This window comes from Capsicum annuum, chromosome 12 (genome assembly GCF_002878395.1).
Source record: "Capsicum annuum cultivar UCD-10X-F1 chromosome 12, UCD10Xv1.1, whole genome shotgun sequence".
Lineage (NCBI taxonomy): Eukaryota > Viridiplantae > Streptophyta > Magnoliopsida > Solanales > Solanaceae > Capsicum > Capsicum annuum.
This window is the reverse complement of record NC_061122.1, coordinates 203558323-203579361: the sequence shown is the minus strand read 5'-3', so window position 1 is coordinate 203579361 and position 21039 is coordinate 203558323. Positions and strand designations below refer to the sequence as shown.

The following is a 21039-nucleotide window of genomic DNA, read 5'->3' as shown; positions in this document are numbered from 1 at the left end:
ATGTATTTTATACGGTGTTGGATTTATCTTTGAACTATACATACTATGTCATTTTAGAGGGTAACATTTGTACTTATTTGTTTCTTTTACTGTTTTAAGATATGTATATGTATTTTTTTACTACCTATATGAATATGTATATAATTGTCATTTTTGTTATAGAGATTTTGGGTCCTATATATTTATTTATACATGTGAGTCAGATATTTATTTCTGTAAATACATATGCAGATATATATGTATGTGTTTTTACCGTAAATACATATGCAGATCTATATGTCTATTTATTTTGTATATTTGTTGAATATGTATATATGATATAAATATTTGTTTTTTAAAAATAAAAGACAGAGATAGAAGAGTAAAAAAATAGAAAAAATAGAAAAAAAAATGAAAAAATAAAAATCCAAAAAAAAAGAAGTGAAAAAGGAAAAAAAGAAGAAAGAGAAATAGAAATTAAAAATAGAAGTGTAAAAATAAAAGAAAAAAACGAAAAAAATATAAGAAAAGAAAAAAAATGAAAAAAGAAAAAATAAATAAAAATGAAAAAGGACAAAAAAAGAGAAGTAGAAGAGAGAAAATAAAGTGGAAAGAAAAAAATGATAAAGAAAAAAATTTAAATAATAAAAAATGAAAAAACTAACAAGAAAAGATAATTAGAGATATAAGAGAATGATATTTTGAAATTTTAAAGATCATGAAAATAATAATCTTCATATTTGAGTTTGATTTGAAAAAGAAATCTACTAATTTAAATAAGAGTAATCTATGAGAATTTAATTAGATGGGATAATTATTCTTTATTTAACTCGACTAATTTGAGTAAAAGAAAGAAAGTAAATCTTATTGTATATGTATTTGTATAACAACAATTTACTTAAATACAAAATATAATTTGCTATTTTTTGTAATTATGAAATTATTATTATAAAAGTTAAATTAAGACTCTATAGTTGCTATTTCTGAAATTTCGGCGAACTAATTTCAAAGAAAAGCCCATTGCACTAAACTTTTCGGACTCTGAGAAAGGACTTGACCATATTAAATCTATCCTATGCCATCTTAACTACAATTCTGCAAGACTACGATATCATGTCAGAACAATGAAACAAGTCAAACAACATAGAAACTTAACCTAATCTGATTACCAGACCAAAGTCAGATAAATAGTGTAACTTATGGTTCACCTTTCACGTATCTTTTGACCAAACCCTATATATTTATAAATATTTGATCAAACTCAATTATCATTATATTAATATGAAATCGTTGTGGCATTTTGAATTCACCAATGTACCAGACCCACCCTTAGAATTCATTCGAATTAACTGATCTTGCCAGATAAAAATTCTCAGTCATCGCCCTTCATGATATAACAATAAGAACAACATACTCAATGTGATCCCATAAATTGAATTTGGAAAGGATAGAATGCAGGCAAACTTCATTCCTACTTGATATATGCTTGAAATTTGGGTCACAAAACATTACAGATGATCTTTGAGGTTGTGGACCACTTTTTATTTCTGAAACTAATTTATAAACCAAACTTTTTCTCATACCTGTACAACTAGCGTAAGTCAGTAAGACATCAGGCTTATAATCTATGTTACTCGAACTCTTTAAAAATGTCATAAGGTGCGTGTCAGATCCTTCAAAAGTAGTGCAATTTTGGAGGATCCGACTAGGCTGCGGCAACATTTTTTGAAAGTCCGAACAACTTAGCTTACAATTACCACAAATCCCATGTCTCTTACTGCTATGTTTTTGCAGAAATTTCATATAGATCTCTTCAATTGAGCAACTAAAATTGGTTCATAATGGAAGTACTGAACTAGGATTTCGATTTTTCGAGAAAAATGACCTCCCACCATAAGATAATGATCTCTTCATTGAAAAAGCAGTGTCCATGACCCTTTGGATTCTTGAATTCGAAGAGCTTGATTCCTCATTTCTTTTTGTTTCAACACAGTTTTTTTCACCTTCACCCTTTGCTAACACAACCATTTGTAGTCCTATATTTGTAGCAATTGATGAATCCATTGAGACTGACCTTCTCATTTGCTGTTGTAGTATATCATCTTTTTTCGAAGTCTCAGGACGTTCAATCCCTTGGAATTCATCTTGATCATCACTCACTCCCCTCGCATTTTCTTGAAATTGCCCTTCTCTGGCTTGATTGCGGTTGTTGTTCGCTTCTAAAATTATATCTCTATGTGAACCATTAACTTCATTGGGACTCGTATTGGTACTCGAGATGGTGGTGATTGATCCCACGGGGGCAGCTGAAGTGTCGGAGATAATAGCAGCACGACACAAGGGGCAAGTCGTGTGTGATCTAAGCCATGTGTCAATACAATGGATGTGAAAGGCATGGTTACATTTGGGCAACAATCTAAGAGAATCATCATCTTGGAATTCATTTAAACAAACAGAACACTCTGTTCCATCAATTAAACCATCCCCTTTTTTATACTTGAAAATTGTGATCAAATTGATTAAAGAAGGTTGAAGTCCCACAGTGTTGATGTACCAAATTGGATGATCAGTAACAGGACCTCGATTTTCGTCCAAAAACTCCTCGCTATCACCTTCTTCTCGCAATCCTGTTGTTCTTCTACGATTCCAATTCGAGCAATTCCTCACGACGATTAAGTAGTAGCTAAGGAGTAGGAACAAGCTAGCAAGCAATGCGACGGAGATGATAATATAAGGTAAAATGTTTTGAACAAGTTTGTTGTTCGATTGAATTGGTGATTGTTGTGGTAACAGTGTTGGTGGTGGTGGCATGTAATAGTCCATATCAGGATATGGATAGCAGCCATAAGGACATGTTGAGTCACAAACAACATGACAATCTATTGTTTGGTTAGATGTTGGAAATAGCTTTCGTGGCCTCATGGCCATTGACAAGATCAAAAGGAAACAAAAGTGTGAATATTATTGAAATGGAAGAGGGGAGGGTGGCGTGGGGGAGGGGGTGAGGCGGGGGGGCGGGGTTGGTAGGAGTGATTCTTGATCATGAATAAAGAAAATAATAATGGAGTTAGGTTAGGTTGTGGGTAGAAAATGATGATTTAGTTGAGGAGTCATTGTGATCCATATAACTAAACTTCTCACTGGGTAGTTGTCAATTAGGAAGCGTGGCAAGGTCCCTTAGCTACTTATAGTTAATTTTAAAGAAAACTCAACTACTCCCGATTTATATAGCACCATTTGATTATTTGATAAAGAGTCTAAGAGAAAAAAAATGAAGAAGACATGTGAGGTGCAAAACAAATGTCTATGTTAGACAATTGTATAACTATAAATCATCTTACTAGGTGTAAATGAAATTTGAAAGTTATATTATCTTTAAATATATAGGTATGTGACATTTCTTTAAATTGATAGAAATGAAATTTGTCCCAATTTATACAGCACAATTTCAATTTCGAGAGTAACTTTTATATTTTAATTATAAATTTAAACATCAAATTTTCAATTTTTTAAAAATAAAATTAACATATTTGAAACTGACATAAAATTTTGTAAGTCACAATGATTAATAATCAAAATAAGTAAAAGGCATTCGGAAAGATTTGCTTATTTACTGAAGTTCAAAAAACCTAAGTAATATATAAAATAAATGTTTTACTCGTTTACCTATAGAAATTAAGAAGACATCAGATCAAAGAAAAATGTGGAGCGAGTTTTCAAGGGCCACACAATTTATTTAGCAAATCCCCGAGTATCTTATAAAGTCAACTATTTGAAGGTCAAGGTAAAATAAATATTGTCAGTGACAAGCTTAAGATTAGGGGTTTACATACTAAATCGTCAAGTCAAATCGAACCAATAAATCAAATCAAACTGAAAAAAAAATTGACTTATAATTTGGTTTGATTGGTTTGGTATTAGAAAAAAAAAACCGACCATTCTTGGTTTGGTTTGGTGTTAACAAAAAAAAAAAGTCAAACCGACATAATATATATATATATATATATATATATATATATATATATAATATTCAAAAATTTTTATACATAAAATATTAATTATAATATACTTTTTAAATACTTTTTCATCTAGTTTTAGTAATTTTCAGTAATTTGAAAGTAAATGCAAATATTGAAAAAAATACATAAAGTAGCATACTTAATTATTAAATTACAAAAAATAGCAACACTTTTATCAAATTACATTTTGTAGCATATGTATTTGTATGTATTTATATTTTTATAGGAACAGTTTGCAAAAATACAAAATATATATCGATCATAAGGGCAGTAAAAATCATATGTATTTATATTTTTGTAACAACAGTTTGCAAAAATACAAAATACAACTTACTATATTATGTAATTATGAAATTGTTGCTATGAACTCATAATTAAGGGGATAAGTATGCTATTTCTGAATTTTGCCCGATATATATTTAGATTTGGGCCTTTAAGTTGTAATATTTGTCCATTAATTGCTAATTAAATGATCAAAAACCCAATATAATATTTAAAACCTAAATTTTTCACTCTTCATCTCACTTTTTAGTTTCAAAAGAGTTTTTCGCTCCTCATTTTTTCATAATTATGATTTTTCATTAGCACATGAGTGAAAACATGTTTGATCTAATATTCGATCACAATATAATTATAAAAACTAAAGATTATAAAAAAAAATCAAAAAAATCGAAAAACTCGACTAAAACCTAAATCAAAAAAAATAATTTTATGTTGGTTTGATTTGGTTTATAATTTTAATAAACCGACATGATTGGTTTGATTTTTTTTTAATAAAAATCGAACCAACCCAACCTATATACACCCCTACTTAAGATAAACTTTTCAATGACTTGTGAGGTGGTAGAACTAACTCTAACTTCAAAATTTAATTAGCGAATGAAGAATTATCAAACTTCATATACACAAACCACTACTCATTTTTAAAATGATGTAAAACTTTAATTACATTTCATTCATTTGCTTTCGAAGAAAAAATATATTTAAAAGCACTTTTAAAAGCTTAGTCAAACATTAATTGTTATTCAAAAGTATTATTAAAAAAAAAAAAATTTGCTGGTCAAACACAAATTGATTTTTACCAAAGTAATTTTTTGAAAAACATTTATAAAGAAAACACTTATCAAAATAAGTAGATTTTAGAAGTTTAACCAAACAGGCTATTAAGGTTATACATTAGTTAATATGAATATTGTGTAAAAAACTTATAATATTACTATTTCTTAAGAGACGAGTAATGGTCTCGTGAACACTTATAAAGTAGACATTTTTACTTACACTTTTGTCATCTAGACCCTTTAACCCATTAAAAACGAATATTTTGAACCCTTTTTTTTGTTTGCATATGTGACATTAAATTGATGATTTAAAAATATGCCCGTAAAACACGCGTTTTTCAGCCAGTGAAGTCAATTTTTTTTTACTTTAAAATATTTTTTTTCAAAAGATTGTAAATTAAAAAAAATCCACCTTCTTCTTCGTTTGACCCTCCCACTCCCTCATCCCCACCCCCACCCCCACACCCCATACCAGCCCCTCTCTCCCCGTCCTCCCTCCTACTCCCTACACCAACCATTCCCCACCCCCTACCCCATATAAGTCCCCTCTCCCCAGTCCCTCACACACCGCACCACCCCCACTCCTTTCCCCCCCCCCCCCCCCGCCGTCTAATGCCCTGCCTTTCCTCGTCCTTCCCACCCGGCACCAATTCCCCATCTTTTTCCCGTCTCCCCCACCCCTCACCTCTCACCCCGCACCATTCATTCCCCCTGTCCCCCCACCCTCACCCTAGCACACGCACACACACACACACATACGCAACCCCCTTCCCCAAAAAAAAATTAAAAAAATAGTTTCACAAAAAAATATGATTTTCAAATTCAAGAATTGTCTCAAAAATTGAACAAATTATTTTTATATGTTGTAATTATTTTGATCAATTTTTTTTAGATTAGTGAATATTATTTTTTAATTATTGAGGGGGTTGGATGAGTTTTGAATAGTGTTTTTTTGATTGATGATTATTGAAATATTCAACATAATTTTTTTATATTATTGAATGATTGTTTTGTAATAAGATATGAAATTGTCATTTTTAGATTATTTTGATAGGTCTCAAATATAAATATAATATAAATAATTTTTTTTGAATAAATGAGGGGTGGGGGTGGGTGGGGATGGCATGGGGGAGTTTTAAAAAAAATATTATATTTTATAATATATTGAATATTTAATTTTCTACGTGTCATTGAAAAATGACATGGCATGCCACGTGTCATCGAGTGTATTACACTCATATTATAGTTGGCTGAAAAAAAAGTTTAAAATGTTATGTTTTGATGGGTAAAGGGTTTAGAATATTTATTTTGACGGGTTTAAGGGTTCAAATGACAAAAGTGTAAGTAAAAGTGTTTAATTTACAAATCAAGACAAGTACAAGTGTCCACGAGACTATTTCGCCTAAAAGTAAGTGAAAGAAGTACTCCCTCCATTCTGTTTTACTTTATCCTTTCTTGAAAATAGTTGTTTTAATTTTCTTGTGTAATTTGTGAAATCAAGAGAAGATTATCATGTTCATCAAATACTAGTACTATCATTAAATAATTATATAAAGAGTATAATACTTAAATTTATACTTTTCAAAACATATTTAATAAGGCTAGTTTAGTAAAATAAACTCTTAATAAATATTTTCATAAACAGATGTCAAGTAAAAAAGGGTCCAAATAAAACGAAAACGAGGGAGTATATATAGAGATTGAAGCTCGAATGTCAAATGTAACTCCCGGAATGCAGCGCTTAACTAGTAGACCTAAAAATGCAATTAGTCGAGCAATACCATTTAAAAGTGTCTATACATTTATTTTTGGCATATTATTTAGGCAAAATGGCTCGATCGACCCTTGTACTATGTCTGTTTTGTAATATGAATACTCCTACTTACATGTTTGTCGACTGGACCCTTGAACCCATTAAAAAAACCTTTGACCGTTAACCGGACCTATGTGACATTAAAATGGCTGAGTAGAACGAAACGCGTGTAGGCACGCGCCTGCATTTCAGTAGATGAATACTAAGCCATTATCAATGATAGAAATTGTCAAACAAGAGTAAAACACAATAAAAGACAGCCATAATGTCACTAGGAGGTATTCTACTTCTTCGGAAAATATACAGATGACACAGTTGCAAAGAGTGCAGTCTTACTTTATTGATACGAACTTAAGTTATCTATCTATACTAATGAAATATGTCTCAGCTAAAATTTTAGGCCAGTATAAACAAAAGAAATCTATACAAGCATGTTGTAAGAATCAACGGGCATTAGACCAATGACTGATATTTAGATTCTAAAAGGTAAATTAATCTGTGGCCAAGGCTGCCATGGCCACACCACCATTAAAGCCAAATTAGTTTGATTTGTGGCGCAGCAAACGAACCAAAACTGATGACATTTGACCCACAAACTCTTGGAAATTTTTGGTGGGTTTTGTTCCCCGTAAGAAGGCGCCCCTTCTGGTGTGGGACTTTTCCGATTTGCCGGTCAGACGCGGTGGCGGCGCCGTCACGGGAATTCACAATTGGTGGCACAACATTCAATTGTAAATTGGTGGCGTTTGGCTCAACAACTTTTGGGATTTTTTGGTGGGGTAAGCTAGCGGGTGGCTATCACACCGGTAGCGGTGGTGGAGATAGAGAAGAGAGAAGATGGAGAAGAAAGAGCTGTTGGCCACTATCATTTTAATTTTTTTCTTTTTAATTTTTAATTTAAAATTTTCATTTTTTTAATATTTAATTTTTTATGTGGCATTTTAAAAATGATGTGAAATTTAATGTAGTATTTAAAATGACGTGGAAGCTGACGTGGGGCGAGTGTGTTACAATCACCAAAAAAGTGTTTAAAATATTGCTTTTTAATGGGTTCAAGGGTTCAAATGACAAACATGTAAGTAGGAGTATCTATATTACAAAACAGATATAATGCAAGGGTGCATCGAACCATTTTACCTATTATTTATAAATGCATTTAATAAAAAATTTCCACCTAAACTGAGATGCCTAAACATAATAGTAATGATGATGTAACAATTGTTTGGCAACAGTACTGAAATTTTAGAGTAATTAGAGTGAACTCTTTACTTGAAATTAATTATAGCTGCTGTCTGCTGGTTGCAACTCTGCTCTACATATGAGGTGAAGGAAATGAACGCCACCAAATGTCTTTGAGACTTTTTGGATTGATTTATTTGAAGTGTTTTAAGTCAAAATAATTTTTAAGTATTTTATAATGTTTAATAAATTAAAAACTGATTTCAAACACTTGTGTTTAAGCCAAAAAAATAGAAATAAGTCAAACATCATAAGTCCATCCAAACAGACTTTTAGATTCTTTTTAATTTTCATGTCCTGTTTTATTCATGAAACAATCTCCATCAAAAAATTACTTCCAAAAACAAAAGGTAGCGCCAAATATGCCTAATGAAATAACAGTAAATTGGCAACCAAAGAAAGAACATATAATAACTATAATAAACTGAGAAGAAAATCACCAAGCTTCATGAGGTACCATTAAAAAGAAGTCTTGATCAACATTTTAGTTCTTGAAATATGCAAATAAGTCGTACAAATCTCTAATCTCTCTTCAAACAAACGCTTTTTACCTTAAGTATTTTCTTCTTTTTATTTTAGGATTTTCATCCGATGATAAATATTTATATTGGGATCCAACTAAATTCAAAGCTGCGCTCTGGGAAGTACTACGTTCATGAATAATTGGTTCCCAAACACTACTACTAAACAATACTCCGTACCTTATAGAATTCACAAGCCTAAAACCTCTAATTGAGAATGAAAGCTTATCATTTCATTGTAATAACTTTATTGATTACTTTTTCTTCTAATGATCCGATACTGGAGTATAGTTTATTCTTCTCTTTTTCCTTTTTGGTCTCGAAGTCGTCGTAATAATTAATACTGCAGCTGATATTTTGCCGTTTAGTAATATGTCAAACATCAAAATGCCTATTAAAGTGAAATTTGGTAGGTTAGGTGATGAACTGATTCTGGTGACTAACAATTATAATATGCCAGCCTGCTTGCCTAACCCATAATTAATTATGTATAAATAACATAAATATCAAATCTTTTAAAAAAATTATACTTTCTCCTACTTTTTTAATTACTTTATTCTCTCCCTATTAATATAATTACACTCTCTCCCTATTATTTTATTTCTCCTAAAAATTACACAAATACACAACTTATATTTCTAATATTATAAAAAATCTCAACTCCCTAAATATACTACAAAAATTCCAACATATACACAGAATGTTATGTATATGTCGGCTATGCTATGTATATTAATAAGAAAAGAGAGTAAAATAATTAAAAAAATAGGAGAAAATGTAATTACTTTCAAAAGGTTGATATTTATGTTATTTATACATTTCTCACACCTAAGCTACAGTCCATGTGGTCATATTTAGAATTTAAGCCCATTTCTCGCTCAACAATATGATGGTTTAATGCTCTGTTAATAATAAAATTCGAATCAAACTTGAAAAAGATAGCCGAAAAATGTATACATTTTTTATATATTAACGAACAGTATGCATGAGAGTAGACATGCGCACACACATAATAGTGTATATATTATTTTTAATGTTTTGGGTATAAGAATCTGTATTTAGGCACAACAATTTCAGCACAAGTTCAAGTCTAAAAACAAGAACACCTATGAAGTTATATAACACCCTCAACACAAGATCAAAAAGACCTTTCAAGGAAGTGTTTTTTTTTTTCCAAAATTTAGATGAAATAGAAAAGGCAAGTCCTTCGACTTCACGAAGTGTCCTTAAGGAAATAATTCCCCTCAAGTACTCGAGGTTGCGGAATTTTCCTCCCAGGATAAAATGGCCTAACAATCCGACTGTAGTGGTACCTCAAACGATCAGATTCTCTTCGAACTCATTCAACGATTAGATGATCACATGAAGTATATTTTCAGAAAACAAGAAGAACTTTATTGCAGAAAAATTTTCGTACCTAAACCTGTGGATAAATGCAGGTTTATATAGCCATCAAGTGCCCCTTCCGAAAGGTGGCAATGGTTCATCCGAAAAGGTGTATCTTTTGGAAGAGTCATGTTTGTTCATTCGAAACATTGTGTCTTTTTCTAAACAGACACAAATATCCGAACAACCACTCCTTTTCCAAAACAATACGTTTTTTCCTTAAAGGTTGTGTCCCTCCATTTTTCATTCACACCAATTGAACTCAACAATCCCGACATGAATGGCGAATGACTATTCTTTGTAAAACTTTACGGACAAGTATGTGATCATCAAGCAAAGATTGATTGCATTTGGATAAGGGGGTTTTCCTTTGAACTTTCGGTAATGAACATGTGTCGGATGCACTCGGTCAATTCATAGATTTGATATCCTTGAACCGTCGAGCTTTAATGTACACTTAGACAACACATGTCATACAACCAACCTTTTACCATTTATGGTTCTCACGGTTTTATTTGTTTAAGCCATGAACACGTCCCGATCTCATGAGAGCTTAGAGAATAGGCTTTTACTAACATTCTCCTTGAAGCGCCTTCGACTTCTCCCTCACATAGGTAATTTCTAAGCATTCAATCCTGTAGGTTAAACTATTTAGTCAAATCTGTCAAATTTGAATAATCATTAAAAGACTTCACAGTATAAGTCTTATCCTTGTTTACTAAATATTGTCCACATCATGAGAATGGGTTGAGTATATTGACAATGTTGAACCTGTCAAACATAACTTTGTTTGATTTCCTTGAACCTAGCTCTTGGAATCTACAATCTGCTAGGTAGAATTACCGCTATGCTGACTTGTCCTAGGCCGTAAACTCATTCCCTTGGATGTCCTTTCAACTCCTTCTCTAGACAAACCTTTTGTAAGTGGATCCGACATATTATCCTTTGACTTTACATAGTCAACAGTGATAATTCCACTAGAGAGAAGTTCTCTAACAGTATTATGTCTCCATCTTATGTAACGAGATTTACTATTTTACATCATCCTCTTTACCCTACCTATTGCCGCTTGGCTATCGCAGTGTATACATACTGGTGCTACTGGTTTGGGCCAATAAGGAATGTCTTCCAAGAAATTTTGGAGCCATTCTGTTTCTTCACCGACTTTATCCAATGTGATAAATTCAGATTTCATCATAGAGCGAGCAATACATATCTGTTTGGATGATCTCTAAGAGAATGATTCTCCACTTATTGTAAATATGTATCCACTTGTGGATCTTACTTCATTTGAACCGGTGATCCAGTTTTGCATCACTATATCCTTCAAGTACCGCAGGATATTTATTATAATGCAAAGCATAGTCTTGGGTATATTTAAGATACCCCAAAATTCTTTTCATTGCCATCTAATGAGTTTTGTTGGGATTACTCATGTACTGACTCAACTTACTAATAGCGCGTGTTATATCTGATCGTGTACAATTCATACATTAAACATCCTAATACTCTTGCGTACTCCAACTGTGAGTCACTTTTACCCTCATTCTTTTGAAGTGCGAAGGTCACATTCAATGAAGTCTTGCCAATATCAAATTCTAAATACTTAAATTTGTCAAATACCTTTTCTATGTAATGAGACTGTGGCAATGCTAACCTTTGTGGAGTTCTATGGATTCTTATTCCCAAGATCACATCCGCAACTCCAAGGTCTTTCATATCAAAATTGCTCTCAAGCATTCGTTTCGTAGCATTTATGTCCGAAATATCTCTACCAATGATCAACATATCATCCACATACAAACAAACAATGACTTGGTGATTTCGAGTGTCTTTAATGTAAACACATTTACCACATTCATTAATCTTGAACCCGTTTGCCAACATGGTTTGGTCAAACTTTGCATGTCATTGTTTAGGTGCTTATTTTAGTCCATAAAGTGACTTACCAAGTTTATACACCTTATTTTTTTTTTCTGGAACTACAAAACCCTCAGGTTATTCCATGTAAATTTCTCCCTCCAATTCTCCATTTAGGAATGCTGTTTTCACATCTATTTGATGGATTTCAAGACCATATACTACCGTCAAGGCAATTAACATCCGAATTGACGTTATCCTCATTACTGAAGAGCATATATCAAAGTAATCAAGGCCTTCCTTTTGTTTAAAGTCTTTTACAATAAGTCTTGCCTTGTATTTTTCAATAGTACCATCAGCTTTCATTTTTATTTTGAAGATCCATTTAGAACCGAAAGGTTTATTTTCTGGAGGAAGATCAACCAACTCCCACATATGGTTGCTTAAGATTGAATCAATCTCATTATTGACTGCCTTTTTTCAAAAGATGAGTCTAGCGACAACATCGCTTCTATAAACAGTTGAGGCTCATTTTTTAAGAGAAATATTACAAAATTCGATCCAAATGAAGTTGATGTTCTTTGATGTGTACTACATCTTGGATACTCACTTGGTTCATCTAGAGTTCGTTTAGACCCCTCACTAGACTATTCATGTCTAGTTTTATACAGATAAATGTGTTCAAAGAATTCAGCAGTATCTGATTCAATTATCGTATTTTTATTAATATCCGGATGTTCGGATTTATGAACTAAAAACCAACATGCTTTACTACTTTTAGCATATCCTATGAACACACAATCCACCGTCTTAGGTCCTATCCTTACTCTTTTAGGCATAGGAACTTGGACCTTCGCTAGACACCTCCACACTTTAAAATATTTCAAGTTGGGTTTTCTTCCTTTCCATTTTTCATATGGAATTGATTGTGTCTTACTATGAAGAACTCTATTTAGTATTCGATTAGCCGTAAGGATAGCTTTTCCCCACAAGTTTTGCGGTAAACCTGAACTTATTAGTAAGACATTATCATTTCCTTCAAGGTTCAATTTTTTCTTTCCGCAATTTCATTAGATTGAGGTGAATATGGGGCTATAGTTTGATGGACAATTCCATTCTCTACACATATTTGCACAAAGGGAGATTCACATTCTTCGCCTTTATTACTTCTTATTGTTTTGATCTTTTTCTCTAACTGGTTTTCAACTTAAGTTTTATATTTTCTAAATGTATCTATTGCTTCATCCTTACTATTTAGAAAATAGACATAATAATATCTAGTGCAATCATCAATAAAAGTTATAAAATACTTTTTTCCATCACGAGATGGTGTTGACGTCATATCACGAATGTCAGTGTGGATTAAGTCTAAGGGATTGAAATTCCTTTCAACGGACTTATATGGATGCTTAGATTACTTTGATTCCACACACGTTTGACATTTTAATTTATTGCACTCAAAGTTAGGCAAAGCTTCTAAGTTAATCAGTTTTCGCAATGTTTTGTAATTAATATGGCCTAATCGTTCATATCATAAATCATAAGGCTCAAGAAAGTAAGAAGAAACTGAACTTTTATTGATTTCAACATTCATTACATTCATTTTGAATAGGCCCTCATTGAGGTAGCCTTTTCCTACATACACTTCCCCTTTACTATGTATAATTTTTTCAAAAACAAATACACATTTGAATCCGTTCTTGTCTAGAAGTGATATAGAAATCAAGTTCTTCCTTAACTCCGGAACATACAAGACATTGTTGAGTGTCAACACTTTTCCTGAAGTCATTTTAAAGCACACTTTTCTTGTTCCTTCTACCTTTACAGTAGCAGAATTTACCAGGTAGATATTTTCTTCTACTTGAGCCGGAGCGAATGTCAAAAACAACTCCTTAATAGCACAACCATGGCGGGTGGCACCAGAATCCATCCATCATTCACGATGATTTCCCACCAAGTTGAATTTGAAAAGCATAGCACATAGATCATCCATTTCTTTTTTGGACTCAGCTAAATTCGGTTGGTCCTTTTTTTTTGCCTTTCTTAGGGGCCCGACAATCTATTGATTTGTGGCCAATCTTGCCACAGTTAAAGCACTTTCCCTTGAACTTGTTCTTGGGTTGATTGCTTTCATTTCCAGCTTTCTTTAGCTTTTTAGAGTTGTTTTGGTCATCTTCTATAATGTTTATCCATTCATTGCAGAATTTTCTCTTGACCTTCTTTCTGTAAATTCATTATCTTCTTCAATGCATAGTCGTACAATTAGATTTTCGACTGACATCTCCTTACGTTTGTGTTTCAAATAGTTCTTGAAGTGTTTCCACATAGGTGATAGCTTCTCTATTATTGCTGCTACTTGAAACGCTTCATTCATGATCAAACCTTCCGCAAGGAGATCATGGATGATCACTTGCAGTTCCTGTACTTGGGAAATAACAGACTTTCTATCTATCATTTTATATTCTAGGAATCTTACAACGAAGAACTTTTTAGTTTCGGCATCCTCTGTCATGTACTTCCGTTTTAGCATTCCCCACAACTCTTTTGTTGTCTTTGTTCTACTATACACATTGTATAGATCATCTTGGAGATCACTCAAAATGCAGTTCCTGCAAAGGAAATCGGAGTGTTTCCAAGCACAAATCGCTCTTGTTCAGACGTTCCCTCGGGCACCTCTGGAGCTTCCTCAAATGTGAACCTTTGAAGACAAAGAGTTGTGAGGTAGAAATTTTTTTTCTGCAGCCACCTCTTAAAGTCAATACCCGCAAACTTTTTGGGTTTCTCCGCTGGTGCCATTGCCGGTGGATCATTAGTATGACTCGTTGTGGCAGTACTAATTTCTGCCATAGTCATTACAGTACCTTACACTTGACTATCATTAGTCATTTTCCTGTCACAACAAGATAGAGCCTTTAGTATATCAAAATACTATTAATAAAGTTGCTGCAACTTTAAACACCTTTTGTTTCTAGTTTAACAATAAGTTTTTATGACTTTCAATCATCAGCCGAGTGATCTTTAACTTATGATGTAGATTTTATTTCTTCAAATCACTGGTTAAGTTTAAACGGAGTAGAAATTTTAAAGCTTTAATCTTCAGCAACCAAGCAATACAGATTCCAAAAAAATAACTTTAGTGAAAAGAAAATTTCACCAAACAAGCAAAAAAAATATATATTTTTCCAAAATTATTTCCTTAAGATTGTTGTTTTCAATGTTTTCGGGTACAAGAATCTGTATTTAGGCACAACAACTTCAACACAAGTTCAAGTCTAAAAACAAGAACACCTATGAAGTTATATAACACCCTCAACACAAGATCAAAAAAGACCTTTCAAGGAAGTGTTTTTTTTTTCAAAATTTAGATGAAATAGAAAAGGTCAAGTCCTTCAACTTCACGAAGTGTCCTTAAGGAAATAATTCCCTTTAAGTACCCGAGGTTGCAAAAATTTTCTCCCAAGATAAAATGGCCTAACAATCCTACTCTAGTGGTACCTCAAACAATCGGATTCTCTTCGAACTCAGTCAACGATTAGATGATCACATGGAGTATATTTTCAGAAAACAAGAACTTTATTGCAGAAAATTTTTTGTACCTAAACCTGTGGGTAAATACAGGTTTATATAGCCATCAAGTGCCCCTTCCAAAAGGTGGCAATGGTTTATCCAAAAAGGTGTATCTTTTGGAAGAGTCATGGCTATTCATTCGAAACATTGTGTCTTTTTCTGAACATATACAACTATCTGAACAGTCACTCCTTTTCCGAAACAATATGTTTTTTCCTCAAAGGTTGTGTCCCTCCATTTTTCATTCATACCAATTGAACCCAACAGTATACTAGGTGTACGTGCTTCACACGTTTAACCCTAGCTATTATTATCAAACTTATCCCGACCCTGACATTCAATTCTCAACCAGACTCAACTCTTGACTTCGACTCGACCCAACTCCCTACCCTGACACTTCACTCTCGAGTGTCAACCCCTACCTGAGATAGAACCCAGGATCTAATCTTTACTTGAGACTCGACTTTGAAACTTTACTTGAGTACTGTCTCTCGAGACTTGACCAAACCGACCTCGACCTCAACTCGAGAACAACTTTCAACATCAACTTGAAAAACAACCACTATAGAGGAATTAATGTCCAATCTCGACTAGACTTCTAACCTTCGACTCTAACTCTAACCTCCTCGACCCTGGACCCAACTCTTGGACCACAACCTCAACTCCTAATTATTGGCCCAGACTCGGGGTCCAACCTCATTCAAGAGTCAAGGTGGCTCTTGAGTTGGAAGTTGAGGTTAGATCCCAAGTCTTGGGTCAGGAGTCAGGGTCGGATAATTTATTGAGATTCAATGTTAGGTCTACCTTAGAGTTAGAAGTCAAGATCGGATATTGAGTCAGATATCAAAGCCGAGTAGGGTCCAAGATCAGGATTTAGGTCTCGTGCTAAGAGTTGAAGTTTGGAGTGGAGAGTTGAGGTCAAGTTTTGTACCGAGAGTCGAATCTTGAGTCAGGAATCAAGATTGAGTCTCGAGTTAAGAGTTATGTTAGGGTTGGGTTTCAAGTTAAGAGTGGGGGTTAGGGTCGAATTGATAATTCGGATCAAGGTTTATGTTTGTGATATTTTATTTCAAAGGTAAGCCTATTCATTTGTAAAGCTACATATGCTAGTGTAACACATTTCATTGCCCAATAAAGTTTTTAATAATATAAATACATAAAAATATTACAAAACCAACATACGGGTACATTTTTAGGGAATAATGAATGCAAAAATTAAAGTAGTCCCACGCAGGGTTAAGATCACTGTGTACTATGACATGTCCTTATCTAACACTCACTCTTTTCCTCCTTTAACCACATTCCTGATGCAAGATTATTTACTTGCATAATTATGTCAGATTCCTCAAATACATTACTTTTGGAGAATATGATATGTACACATCATTTACATTTTTGAAGAGTTCGAGCAACATAACACGTTGTAAGATAATTTCTGTTTGGGAAGCTCTGTGCCATTCATCTTGCCTATGTGCACATTTTTGAACATATGAATGAATCTCTATGTGCAATTTCTAATTATGCTATAGTAGCTTCTCCGTTGGTCTCATGCACAAAACTAAAAAGATAAAATAGTGGGAAATACATATTCTAATTTGCAAACAAAGAAAAGTACCATACCTTCTTTTTCCCTTCTAGTTTTCTAAAAAAAATTGCTTCTCCATGATTATATTGAGAATATCAAACAAATTTCGTCTATCAAGAATAATTGTTAAATTATACAAAATAAAATAATAATAAGCATAAAGTGCCATGACCTAGAAAATCACACAAATTATATTAAAATCAAAGAATACATAATCATCAAATTTTTAATATCAAGCCAATAATCAAACAATTAGACAACTCTATAACTTTCGATCACCCGCCCCAAACAATTACAAAGTATTCTTTTAGTTGTACATAATTTTCTAACATTGACACCCAAATACAAATAATAGATTATATATATGTCACAAAATTATAAGAAAAGACATAAGAAGGAAAACAAAAACGAAAAAGAAACCTATAGTAGAAAACCTGTTAGAGTTTACTCCTATATAAAGAAAAAGTTACTATATTAGGAATTTCACTTCATGTATATTTAGTAGTGCACAAAGAAAATTTATATTTTTAGATTTTGTATAAAAAGAAAAAAGTTTCGTGTATTACTTTCCATATATTTAGAATTTTTCTCATATATTTTAGATTTTTTTTTTTCAAAATAAACTTTTACTTATTATCCGGTGAAAATTTAACTTCAATTTTCAATTGGAATTGCCGTTGCAATGGACTTTCCATATAGAATACACGAAAAGTCCTTTATTTTTCAAAAAACTTCATCCAATTTCAAAGTGAACTTTCACGTGACTTTTCCAATTTCAGTTGGAATTCATGTTCTAAACAAATATTTTATTAACATAAATAATAATTAAATAAAATAAATAGTAAATGAAGATTTTGTCTATTGCAGAGATTTTTAATGAAGGATAAAAAGTTCAAATCACTTTTCTTAGAGTCTTCACAATTTTAATAAATTATAGATTATAGATATAGATTATACATATAGAATATAGATTATAGATTATAGATATAGATATAGATTATAGATATTGATAGATAGATATAAATTTAGATATAGATATGGATATAGATTATAGATATAGAATAAACCTTGTTAATTATAAAACTTGAGTCACTATGAAGACAGTTTTTTTTTAATTAAGCAAAAGTTGTAATGTCACAATCCGAATTTTGATCGAGTTGTAATAGATATTTAGTGTCTAACTTGACCGAACGAACCATCTTAACTTTTTTTTCTTCTTAAATACGGATCGGAGTATTATGCATCCCAATTAGGGGTGGGCGTTAAATCGGTTTGGTTTGATTGTTTAATATCGATTCGGTTTATCGATTTTTGGATTGACAAAAATGACATCCATAACCAAATCGAAATAAATTCGGTTTGATTCGGTTTTTACAAATTCGATTCGGTTATTTTAGAGTTTTATTTTGGTTTGAAATATTGAAGTAGTTAGCCTCTCTTTTTCATAACTGAACATTTAAAATTGATGGGTTTTTTTAGAAAAATTATTTTTCTCAAGCCTATTTTTCATTTTCAAATATAAATAACTCAACATGGATGAAACGAAATGAAATAATCATAAGCTTAACATAATACATAACGTCATTAATCATTACATATAATATAACATTGCATAAATAGTCTACAAAACAGCACAAAACTCATAAAAATAGTCCATGGAACAACATACCTTTTGCATAAATAGTTCATAAAACAGTCTAAAGTCACAAAAATAGTCCATAAAATATTTGAGTTACTAAAACAATCCATAAACCAGTCCATAAAATAACAAAACAGTCTATAAAATAATAAAACAGTCAGTCAGTCACCACCACCATCCACCAATCCATAAAACAGCTGGCCTACTCGAAGAAATATGCAGACGACATCACCATTCACTAGGCAGCAACATAATTTAGAGCCAAAAGTTTGCTTAAAAGAGACAAAATGCATTAGATTCCAATATAATTTAAACAAAAAGGTATTCATTGTATTATGATAGGTCAAATAGTTAAGATAGGCAACTACAAGAACAACTAAGCCTCAGTCCCAAACAAGCTGGGCTTGACTCTTTGTATTATGATAATTGACAAGTTTTATGTTGGGCCAGCTTGCTGCAACTCTTCTTGTTCATTCAGGCTTGAGACTAGCAATGTGAGCAAGCTCACACAAGCTATATTAGGCACCAACAACATAATAAAGTGATTGGAGACTTAGAAAAAAAACCGTTCTGATATTTGAGGATCAAAAGAGAACCATGAATCAAGTATCATACCGAGAAGACGTAAAAATAGGAAGGTACAAAAATAAAAGTAACTCTTCATAATAGTGATGATCTAAGCCCAAACAGATGAACTCATAAACATCTTCAAACACAGTCTGAGAGCAAGAAAATGTATCAGAAAGCAAGGACAAAATCTTAAACGATGAGTATCTAACAAACCAAAACAGATTACCCAGCACTTTGAACACAGAACATAATCATAATCAGTTCTAAGACCATTTAAAAACAGGCTAAAAATCATACAAGAAATGAAAACTAGAATATTTTACTCAATTATGGAGGTCACAAAACAAAGGTACCATCCAATACTTATTTCACATGATAGAAAGTTTCCTATATATCCAAACTGATTGATTGAGTCAATATTCATAGTCGTATACACACACACAAAAAAAAAAAAGAAATCAACTTCAACAGTGTTACTCAACTTCAACAGGGTATCAACAGGTAACTTACCAGAGAAATTATTATTGGAAATATCAAGAAGTTCCAAACTGGAACATCCACCAAGACTCTCAGGAACCATACCTGAGAAATTATTGTAAGACAAGTCCAATTCCACCACAGTTTTGCACAAATCAGCAACCTAGTTAGGAAAAACACCCTGAAAATCATTTCTCTGCAAGTACAAAAACTGTAGGCTTTCATTTGGTAGCTTAGGGACAAACCCCACAAACTTGTTATTGGTAAGGTTGAGAAAACTGAGTTTCCCACATGGAGAAAGTGAAGCAGTGATTGAGGCAACACAATGTAATGTAATGTAATGTGTAGATAAACATCTCCTATGATAAACATTTCTGAACTACTACTTATCCAATGATTGAGGCAAGGCAATGTAATGTGCAGGGTATAATATATACCTCATTGTTCTAACATGCTAACAAAATATCTAGTTTAAATTTTTAGTATACAGCGCTAAAGAGCTAACAACTCTCTTTGATCCTATGCAGACTCTATTTCACCTGGTTAGAATCAGCTTTCTTCACAGAAGTTGGTGTTTCTATTCTAACACTTTTACCATTGTAATTGGATTCAACAACTTCCAAACATAATCTCCCATAACTCATTAAATCAAAAAAATAGTAGAAGTAGTAAAAGATGAACCCAAAAATAAACTTACCTACAATTCACATTTGCTTGTTGAGAACTACACATCAACAATGCTAGATTCAGTTTCACTACAAGCCATTTCTGAAAAATATATATGACACTTGTTAGTTGATATGCAGTATAAATAAGAAGTTATTTTTAATATAATGAATACAAAATCATAAAATTCTTACCAACTTCAAGTTGCTCAAGATACTCTAAATCTTCCTCGATATTAACTGTAGTAGATTCACTTCTAAGACAATCTTGAAGACAAATAAGAGATTGCACTAGTTTAGGAGTTAATGAACTCCTAAAGGGATTAATAACCCGACCTCTCGTGCTAAATGCACATTCAGATGCGACACTGGAAATGAGAATGGCTAACACATCATGACCCATCTCAGCGAGAATGGGAAATCTCGGCTCATTAACTTTCCACTAACCTAATATATTAAATTGTTTCGAATCTGGCTTAATCTCTTCAACAAGATATTTTTTCAACTCAGATTTATTGCTTAAACCTCCACTAATTTCTTTATGCTTCTCAAATTGTTATTTTGTTCTCATTATTTATCTTCTTTGAAAGTTTCCATAACCACTTATGGATGAAGAATTCTCAGAAAAAAAAAGAAGTGGATGAAGATGAAGAGTTTTTTT

At 32.4% G+C, this 21039-nt stretch overlaps 1 protein-coding gene across 1 annotated transcript; it reads right to left on the bottom strand.

Moving 5' to 3' along the window:
• Positions 1 to 1429: 1429 nt before the first annotated feature.
• LOC107851466 (RING-H2 finger protein ATL54) lies at positions 1430 to 3173 on the bottom strand. The gene has a single exon (XM_016696500.2). The coding sequence runs from the start codon at positions 2905 to 2907 to the stop codon at positions 1816 to 1818; it is 1092 nt and encodes a 363-aa protein (XP_016551986.2). The 5' UTR covers positions 2908 to 3173; the 3' UTR covers positions 1430 to 1815.
• Between the last annotated feature and the right edge of the window lie 17866 nt (positions 3174 to 21039).

Coding starts and splice junctions, on each gene's coding strand:
- LOC107851466 (XM_016696500.2), bottom strand. CDS start 2,907: ATGGCCATGAGGCCACGAAAGCTATTTCCAACATCTAACCAAACAATA.